Raw genomic sequence first — 10041 nt, 5'->3', positions numbered from 1 at the left:
CCACAGAGGTCACCACGTTATTTAATTAGTTAATTATTCATTTAAATAAAATGAGACACTAACGAAGTATCTGAAGCTTAGTACAAAGTAATACAAATCTAGTACACACAGTAGAATCAGTTCATTTTGCAAAAAGCCAAAGGAGGAGAATCGATGGCGCCTCCCACCATCGGGGTCAGTACTACCATTCGCGTGAGTCGCCTGACCCACGAAATCATTAGTCTATCCTCAGTATCAAAACCATGGACGATAAAGAGGTCTCTATTCTCCATGATCTGAACTTTTTGTATATGCCGATTGCCGATTCGAAGGCCCTCGGGACTTGGCAATAGCCAACGACATACACCTATTGTCAAAGTGTCAAAATGTTCTCAACGCAATTCAATAGAAAAAAAAAATCAATTGTGGAACTCATGAAGATGTGAATTCTCGCCCATCAACGCCTCAGTGAAAGTGACAAGGTGCATTGAAATACCAGGGAAATGGCCCCAACAAGGGACAAATGGGTCAGACGTTTTGTCATAACTGAAACGAGTCGTCATAAGCGAGGTTTTACTATTTACAAAGTCACATCGTTGGTATGTATTTGTTGTACTTTTCAGTGAGCTACCCATATGTATCTTATTTGTTTACTCACGTGTTTATTTATCATGCTCCACGTAAAACAGTGTTTTGTTTCAGCAGCTTATTATACTCCACGTAAGGCAAAATCAATAGACAAAAAATTATCAAATGCTGAAAAAAATATATTTCAATTTTCAACCCTGCGAAAAACATTGTTTTCGCCAAATATTCATTCACCTCGCATAAGTCGTCATTTTTCAATGTCGTTTATGCAAGTCAAGTCGTTACTAGGCAGTGTTGATTGAGTTTGAATTATGTTAATTATGGTGTACTAGAGCATGGTCATGTTGGTTATAATCTTGTAACTCCTTCAAAACTTGTGGACATTAAAAAAGAAGTTCAGAAAAGTTTAACACCATTAACGGGTTTTAATTAAAGATTTGTATCAGTTAACGATGCAATTTACTGGTGGAGAATACAATTTACATTTTATCTATCATTTACATTCTATTTTCATTAACCATGTGTCTGTTTCACGTTGTTCCTTCATTTTATTATCGTTCAGAATATCAACATGTTCTATTTTTCCATTTTATTTCCATTGCGAGTTGATCATAAAAAACATATCATGTGGACGAAATATGATAATGAATCCATATTTCCATGTGTGTGTTCATCATTTCAACTTCGATCATCCATTTTGATTCTCTTTTCTCTTAAATTTTAAAATATCACGTGAGTCATCGAATCTATTCACAATTAATTCACATAATGAATTGCATTATTAATAAACGAGATAATATATTGTACATGAAACAAATCAGTTTATTTTCTCATATAATTTCCGATCGATTTCCATTCCCTTTCCTCTTCGACGCAATTATTTTCAAATTAGTTTTAAAAACTTGTTCGTCTTTCAGGTGTTTTTGAAATCTTCTCCAGACCTAGCATCGAAAGTCTCCGTCTGGAAGCGTTACAACGACTTCAAGAAGCTTCACAAGACCCTCAGCAGCCTCCACCAGCGCCTCCCTATCAAAGAAGCCTTCCCCCCCTTCCCAAAGGGCAAATTTTTCTCTCGTTTCGAGCTTGAAGTCATAAAAGAGCGTCGAGATTCGGCGATTAAGCTGCTGGACTTCATCGGGAGACATCATGCCCTCGCCAGTCATGAGATGTTTGTCAAATTCTTCGAAACTTCTCTCCAACCAGACACCTCCACCGATCTCAACGAATCCATTGGTTCGGACACCTCCGAGGAGAGTCAGGTGGCCTCAGCACCCTCTCGAGCTATTTCCTGCACTCCCCTTATCCCCCAAACGGTTCCCGCCCTCGAAAAATCTCCAAAACCTTCAGAATTTCAACGATCAAAGTCCGAAGAACATAAAAAAACCGAGCAACTCTTAACACCAATTGATTCATCACAATCAGACAATTACGGACAATATGTTTTGGTAGCAGCAGCTCATATGAGCGCAGGATATCGTCATGAGTCGATTAATGAACACGAGGAAGCCTTCATGCAATACAAATTAGGAATAACAAACCTTCTTCATGGAGTCCAGGTGGATCCAGATCCCATTCGTCGGATTAAAATTCATGAGAAGATTACAAAATACTCGGAGAGGGCGGAGACACTCTACAACAGGTTTCTGAACAGCAATATTTCCTTGTTGAGCAGACCCACTGAAGAACTGAAGAATTATAAAGTGATTAAAGTACTTAATTCAGTTATGCTGGTGAGAGACACCAGGACGAATGTCGAGAGAATTATAAAGACTGTCGAGAGGGTGTCTGGTGAACACGAAGACATTGGTGATTTTATTCTGAGGGGGAATATTCCTTTTGTGGTGAAACTTCATGGATTCGTCCAGACCGAAACGACTGTTTTTCTCATCCTGGGATATGTGAGGAGGGGAAGGCTGTGGGAAAATATCATGAAGAGATATGGAGTGGAGAATACGGAGATCGTGAGATCTAAAAGCCATGATGCAGTATTTCAGGTATATGGGGGTGAAAAAATAATTTGGCAGTGAACCTTCCAAATGGGGGCAATTGAGTGGTTGTTAGTAAATCCTTTTTTTTTTTACTAGAGTTGTATTTTTGATATGTTTTGAATTTATAATTCGCCTAGTGAAAATGAAGCCTCATTATCTTTCAGGAAGAAACCCCTTCATTACCCGATGAAAGATTATTTCGGGCAGTCGAAGAAAGGGACAGCCCCGTTGCCAATATCGATCCCGAGGAGAGCCTCAGGAGACTAGAAGAGGAATTTGGAGCAAATTCTATTTATAACAAAAACTTGCCTACGATTAAATTATTAGAGAAGGCCCAGGAGTTACTCAAGTCTGTGGATGACACCATCAAAAAGAGTAATTCAATAGCAGAAAGATTGAACTCACGACATCTGGTGAATCCGTCATCTTCAGGGGGTGCTAGTCCTAGAGACAAAAGTCTCATATTGAGAAAATTGAAGAATGATAATGGATCTGAATCGGAGTTATCTAGCACTGATAGCTCATCTGGAAGTTTCGAAAAAATCGATATATCTGAGGTCTCAAACGATCCTGACTATGAGGAGAGCGTGAGGACGAGGATTTATTCACGGGGGCCTGAGACTAGCGAGGACAGCGGTGTGGAGATGGAGCAGGAGCTGTGGAAAATCCCAGAGAACGTCGTGAGACTCTGGACTGCACAGATAATCGTCGCTCTAGATTTTTTTCACCGGCAGAATGTCATTGTTAAAGGACTGATGCCCCAGAATTTGCTTATTGATGATGATGATAATGTTGTTGTGGGTTACATGGTGCCGATAAAGACTGAACGATTCTCGGTGCAATTCAAAATACCGTACACAGCCCCAGAGTTGTGCAGCTATTTGCCAGATACAGAAGTCAGTGGGGCTGCTGATGTCTGGAGTCTTGGAGTAATTCTTTATGAATTGTTGACTGGGATGGTGAGACTTATTCATTTTTAGAATGGATCTGTATTAAAACCCGGTTGGAGACACTGAACTATCTGGAATAGATAGTTTTTGTTGTTTTATTTAGCTACAACTTTGTTCCAGATAGTTCAGTCTATCCAACCGGGCCTTAAATATTGATTTATTATTTGACAGTTATCTCTGAATTTCTTGGAGTAACTTTCCATTTTTTTTGCAGGAATTTCAGACGAGACATCCCGGACCATATTATTCGCATTCCATTCTCAGTATTCCTAGTGATCTGTCAGACAATGCAAAATCATTGTTGAAAAGTGTAAGGCATTGTTCAATGTGACTCGGCGAAACACTGCAATAATTTTATTTTCCATCTTTTCATTAAGAAATATAACTTCACAATCGAACGAAGGGATTTTTAACATAAATTTTTCAATAGAATGAATTTGAAAGCTGTAGAGTTGAATAACTTAAGAATAGAGGACATGAAAATGAAATATTCCATTTGAACTAAATAAAATTAATTCGAATATATTTTTTCCAGATTTTAATTTTTGAGCCATCGGAACGCCTGACCATTGATGAAATCAAGCACCATCCATTCTACAGTAAAATTGAATGGGACGCCATAGGTCATTCCAATGTGAGATCAATAAATATAAAAACAGAAGTATGAAAAGTAACAGTCATCATGACAATATTGTAGACAGTAAGGAAAAGCACGTCAGCTTAGATGAATCTTCTTATCTTACATTTCAACTAGTCTGAAACGCTTTATTTGTGAAAAACTAGGACATTATTGTTTTTATTACGAGCTATTCTTGTTATAAATTTTGTTTTGTTTTCGTTACATCTAAAATTAATTATAATAATTATACCAAAAATTTTATTTGTTCAATTATAATTATCTCACCGAACTCGTTTGGAAGAATAAAATAGATCGATAACAGAATTGTTGTTGGATATTAATTATTATAAAAATAGTGTAGAATTACCAGAACTCGTTTGTTACATCTGATTGAACATCGACCTAGTTAACTAAAAACTAATTCTGAAAAAATGCGAAATGGAATTCTCCGTAGCTAAAAAATTGATCAGCTACTGATATCAACGACCCAAGTTTTCCAAACATTTTTCTCATCGTCTTGAAATAAATTTTTAAAGAAACTATCATTGATTCCCTCTTAATGTCCCCCACCCTGTTGCTTCTTCTTCTCCCCTCTCGTAATGGTCGACATTCCATCCACAAATCTCGTGGTAAAAAGCACATTAGCATTATTAAACATTCCATCCTTCAATGAAACAATAATAAACTGTGAAGTCTTGAAATGCCTCTTCAACATAGTTCCAATATTCTGAGTATGTGACAAATCCAAGGCAGCATCTACTTCATCAAGAATATAAAGAGGAGCTGGCTTGAACAGAAGCATCGCCAGGATCAATGACAAGGCTACAAGTGATCTCTGCCCACCGGAGAGTTCACCCAACGATTCTTTCCAGACATTGGTGAAGCCAACCTTGACCTCGAGCCCATCCAGAACATTTCCACTCTCCAATTTCTGTAGTTTGGCCATAGCCCCAGGCAACAAACTACTGAATATCGAGCCAAAGTCTTTATTGACCTGCTCCCACGCCTTTTCCAGGGTTTCCTTCTTCTTGTCCTCCAGGTGTTTGACTGTATCCAATATTTTGTTCTTATCAGCCTCAACAATTTTTTTCCTTTTCGTCGTGGCATCGTATCTCTCTTCCTCTTTACTCAGCAAATTCATTGCCCTACTGTTGACATTTCTGCTCAGATCAGTTCTCCTCCTCTCCAACTGTGACATCTTCTGGGCCATTGAATTCGGTTCGTTAACACTGAAATCGTAAACAGTTCCCTGCTGCCCAAAATATTGTTTTTCATCTGCAATCCAAGCATAATCTCGCACCAATTCATTGACTTTACTCTTACACTGGGCAGCATTTGTCTTAATCGCGTTGATCTCATGATCAAGCTTTTTAATCTCCAGCTCCAGATCGCTACTTCTTTTCATAATATCTTCCTTCTTGGAGTGCAGCTTCTGAATCTCCTTGTTCTGCTGATGTATGACCGCTTTTCGAGTTTTTATCTGCTCTTGAAGTTGGGAAACATTACTTCCGGACTCTTTCAATTTATCCGAAAACTCCAGTGCTTTTTCCTCAAGTGCAGCGAGTTTCTCCTCGGCCTTCGCCAGCTGCTCTCGTCCCTTTTCAATAGTCTTCTCCAGCTCTTTAATCTCCAGGTTCAAAGTTTCTGACGCTTGCTCATGCTTCTCCCACTCTTTCCTAGAATTATCCGCTTTTTTCTGAAGAACTTTCAGCTGATTTTCAGCATCTTTGAGCTGTTTATCACGAATTTTCGCTGAATCTTTCAACTGTCCCTCCAAATCACTTGCCCTCTTGGAGTTCTCCTTCTCCACTTTTTTAGCTGTGTCCATCTTATCATTGAACTCCTGAATCTTCTGACGAAGGGCATTGATCTCCTCTTGCACCTGATGATAAGACGTCTGTTGCAAGCGTTGTCTTATCATATTGATTTCGTGATTTTTTATATCAAACTGTTGCTTAAAATGCCGGTATTTTTCCTCGAGCTGTGACAATTTATTCAACTGTTGTTTAACTCCCTCGTACTGTGCCTGCTTTTCCGACAACTCCTGCTGATACGACTTCAACTTATCAATCTGCTCAAGAACAGATCCACCTCGTGCCTGGGCACCTCCACTCAGCGTTCCTGCCGGATCCACAACATCTCCCTCCAGAGTCACACATTTCCTGTTGATTTTACTGTTGAAGGCAACTGTTCTGGCAACTTGCATATCCTTGCAGATGAGTGTCTGTCCATAGATCCAGGTCATAGCAGGTCGTGCCATTTCAGGAAAATCAATCAGCGATAAAGCAGGTCTGACGTTCTCATTTCCCACTAGCTTCTCAGCATAATCAATGGTCTTGTCATCCATCGCTCTTCCTGTAATCTTGTTTAAGGGAATGATGGTCGCCCTCTGCCTGAGCTGGCCGTGCTGCAGAAGAGCCTTCGACGTCTTTTCATTATCGACAACAATATTGTAGAGACGGCCACCAGCAGCTACCTCAAGAGCATAGGCTGCGTTCCTTTCTTTTAGACTCATCAGCGTACAGACAGGGCCTTTCACCGAGCTTTTGTCAAAGTTCTGGCTCGGTGGGGTGTATTGAAACGTCAAGTTTGGATATCTATTCTCAATATCGTCAATCTTCCCCTGAAGCTGGGCTATCTCCCTCTCGAGGTTGCGCTTTTGCTCCTTCAGGATTTGCGAAGACTCCTCGTTGTAGTTGATTTTCGCGAGTTCCTTTTCAAGGCTCTTCAACTGCTGCTGCTTATTCTCCAGGTCTTTGCTGTCCCTCTGATAATCAACATCGTTGGTCTTGACTTCCTTCTCCTTTTTGCTCAGCTGTTCCTTAGAATGAGCTAGACCCATCTGACACTGAGTGATCTCTGTCTGGGCAGCAATGGCGTTTTTCTTCGCATTGATCAGCTGCTGCTCCAGGGTAGCGTTCTCCCCGTCTGCGCTCTCGAGAAGTCCAGCCGAAATTTTCTGGAGCCTCTGCTGCGCAGCTGTCACAGCCGCATTGTCCGTTTCATCCTTCTCTCGGAGCTGTTGAAACAATCCGCCCACTTGCTGTAGCTCTTGGTTTTTCTGCTCCAGAGCTTTGGTGTCTTCGTTTAAATTATTATTCAGTTGTTCGATGATCTTCTTCTCGGCTTTTATACTCTCCTTATTGCTGTTGGACTCGGCTACTAGTTTACTTTCCTTTTTCTCCAGCTCCTTCAGCTCCTGCTCCAGACCTTCGAGACGTTCTCCCTTTTCTGCTTGATTTTTTGCTGTCATCTCTTCGATTTTCGTTTCAATTTCTGTTATTTCCACTTTTCCATCTTCAATCGTTGTTTTCATCGTTTGAACCTTCCCCTGGACCTCCGAGACACTCGTCTCGGCTTCCTCGGAGCTCTTTAAAGCCGATACATACCTCCACGCGAGGACTATCTTGCGACAATGCTCGAGCTCTCTTTCAATCCTCTGATATTCTGCGAACTGCTCGCGCTCGGCTTTTAATTTTCGAAGCTTCGGGCCTATCTCCTCCTGGAGAATATCATTTATCTGCTTGAGCTTTTCGTTCTTCTTGTCGATGGTCTTCATGGCGGCCTCCTTCTTCTCCTCGTACATTCGGGTACCAGCTGCCTCCTCAATCATGGAAAGAATTTCTAGGGGTTTCATGTTGAGGACTTTGGTGATGCGACCTTGCATGATCAGGAAGTGGGGATTGTTGACGTTCAACTGAACCGAACAGAACAGATCGTGGACACGCTTGTTGGGTACAAGGGTGCCGTTTATCAGGTACTTGTTTTTACCATCAATCACCACCTGACGGGTGACGGCTATTTCGTCGTAGTGCTCGTAACCCAGGGGCGATGCACCGCGGTCGCGGTTGTCGAAGGTCACGGTCACTGTGGCCTTTTTCACACCAGCCTGGCCGGATTTGTAGACTAACTCTTGGAGGGAGGTAGCACGCACCTGGGGAGAACAGAAAAAGATGGTTCAGTTGATTGTTGATGAGGGGAGAGAGAAAGTAGAATTATTTATTTTTTTTATTTTATCGCTTTAAAAAACTCTACTGTCAGGGCGATATGTTATGTTATACTGTGTTATCTAACAATTGCAGATTTACATTTACATCTCCATAATTTTAATTATAAAATTGGACAATTAATTGGGGCCAAATGCAAGTGTATCCTTAATTTTTTTATTTTCACAGCGATCGAAATGATGGGATAATTAATTGTAAAACGTTATTTCATTTTTGCGTTGATTTTATTCTAATGTTCACTATTTTCTTTCATGTTTAGCATAAGACACAAATCGTTTGATTGCTTCACACAACAATCAAACATTGAATGAATTATTGATGAAATAATATAGTGTCACTATTGGGTACACATCGATTGACAATAAAAAAAAGGCGGGCAAATCATCACAACAAAACCGCAAAGTGAGGTTATGTATCACCATAGTGTCAACATTATCTTTCCTATCGCAACCGAAATGATTCCCCCTAGGACATTAATATTATAAAACAATTGCTTACCGATCCCAGAGTCGTGATTCCCAAAACAAAACATATTGCATCTAGGATATTAGACTTTCCACTGCCGTTTAATCCGGTGATAGCATTGAACTCCTTGTCGAAACCATTCACCTCAATTCTCTTTCCATACGACTTGAAACCGTCGAGTACTATCGACTTGATGTACATGTCGGTTTATTCATCAAATACCAGGCACCTTTATTTATTTCATGTGACTCAACACTGTTTTTGTTGTAGAAAAAGGCGCTTTCACTCGTTTATGACGCGAAGAGGCTGCAAAGACGTTGAGAAGTAATTTCAAAAAGCGTCGAGCAATCACCAATCACCATGAGGGAGGGATAATGTTGTTCATCCAGTGGCCACCAGAGGTCTAGACGAGAATAATCCTATGTGCAGTTATCCTGGGAGCATAAGGCTTCTGCCTGTGGCACACAAGGTCTCTAATTACCGGTAATCAAGCCGGTAAGTAGAGACCTTGCACTTGCATTGTATAAACAATCCCATGATGTCCATCATCAGTATGTTTTTATTCAAAATCATTTGTTAGAAGAGGAGAATAAAGAGACTGCTCACCTTTGTCATTTTTTATTTAATAATTATCAGTATCACTAATTTATGTACATGTTTTCTTTTCATTATCTGGATCATTTTAATGCAAACCTACATTTCCATTTTATCACTCGCAGAATCACTTTTGTTCCGACGTATTTTATCAATGTATTACTGTCCGTAACAGCCCATACGTACGTGCACGTGCAATGTGCGTGATAAAGAATTTTTTGCAAAATAATATGTGAGAATATTTTCCTCCGTTACTTTTGGTAAAGGATTAACATAAAATTTATTAATCATGCGTCGCCTAAATGATAAATTACTTCTTGAAACACAATCTCGATACTTTCTATTTTATTTTTCCATTCCGCATTGACTTTCTCTAAACAGCTTAAACCAATTGTCCTCATCTATATCGTCAATCCTCTGTTCGATTCCTCAACTTCAATACTCATGATGTATCAGTAACATCACGAAGAATGCCGTTAACGAGAGGCCATTGTCCATTTTATCATAATTTTTAAGTGTAAAAAATCTAAATGCACCACACACTAACGTATGTTTACACATTATATTTTTTTGTGAATCAATTCTTCAATGAAAAGCTGTTATCGATTTTGCTGAAAATACTTTTATCGATTGCGCAAATGAACATCTCATTATCTTCTCCAATGCCCGATAGAACAAATTCTTTAAATTGGGTTGTTGCACAAGAACAAGTACCTTGGCAGGATTTTTTACTTTTCTGCCCTTAGCGCTACCCTCACGACAAAAAAAGCTCAACAACCTGGGCTATCATTCCTCTAGAGTAATTATTAAGCTCTCAAATTCGAAAATTATACAATAACATTTTCCATCAG

The 10041-nt window shown here is 39.7% G+C and overlaps 2 protein-coding genes across 2 annotated transcripts; one reads left to right on the top strand and one right to left on the bottom strand.

Moving 5' to 3' along the window:
• Nucleotides 1-88: 88 nt before the first annotated feature.
• LOC135167087 (ribosomal protein S6 kinase delta-1) lies at nt 89-4448 on the top strand. The gene is made up of 5 exons (XM_064129950.1): nt 89-578; nt 1485-2561; nt 2720-3514; nt 3720-3815; nt 4041-4448. The coding sequence occupies exons 1-5, from the start codon at nt 483-485 to the stop codon at nt 4170-4172; spliced, it is 2196 nt and encodes a 731-aa protein (XP_063986020.1). The 5' UTR covers nt 89-482; the 3' UTR covers nt 4173-4448.
• On the bottom strand, nt 4012-8930 carry LOC135167086 (structural maintenance of chromosomes protein 2). Its single transcript, XM_064129948.1, has 2 exons — nt 8630-8930; nt 4012-8058 (listed from the first exon to the last, which is right to left on the bottom strand). Exons 1-2 carry the CDS (start codon nt 8795-8797, stop codon nt 4681-4683), a joined length of 3546 nt encoding a protein of 1181 aa, XP_063986018.1. The 5' UTR covers nt 8798-8930; the 3' UTR covers nt 4012-4680.
• Nucleotides 8931-10041: the final 1111 nt, after the last annotated feature.

Source organism: Diachasmimorpha longicaudata, chromosome 10 (genome assembly GCF_034640455.1).
Source record: "Diachasmimorpha longicaudata isolate KC_UGA_2023 chromosome 10, iyDiaLong2, whole genome shotgun sequence".
NCBI lineage: Eukaryota > Metazoa > Arthropoda > Insecta > Hymenoptera > Braconidae > Diachasmimorpha > Diachasmimorpha longicaudata.
This window is presented reverse-complemented; position numbering and strand designations above follow the sequence as displayed.

Excerpts from the sequence above, each read along its gene's own strand:
- LOC135167087 (XM_064129950.1), top strand. The coding sequence starts at position 483 with ATGGCCCCAACAAGGGACAAATGGGTCAGACGTTTTGTCATAACTGAA. Across the intron at positions 2,562-2,719 it reads GCCATGATGCAGTATTTCAG|GAAGAAACCCCTTCATTACC; the intron begins GTATATGGGGGT and ends ATTATCTTTCAG. Across the intron at positions 3,515-3,719 it reads ATGAATTGTTGACTGGGATG|GAATTTCAGACGAGACATCC; the intron begins GTGAGACTTATT and ends TTTTTTTTGCAG.
- LOC135167086 (XM_064129948.1), bottom strand. The coding sequence starts at position 8,797 with ATGTACATCAAGTCGATAGTACTCGACGGTTTCAAGTCGTATGGAAAG. Across the intron at positions 8,059-8,629 it reads GAATCACGACTCTGGGATCG|GTGCGTGCTACCTCCCTCCA; the intron begins GTAAGCAATTGT and ends TGTTCTCCCCAG.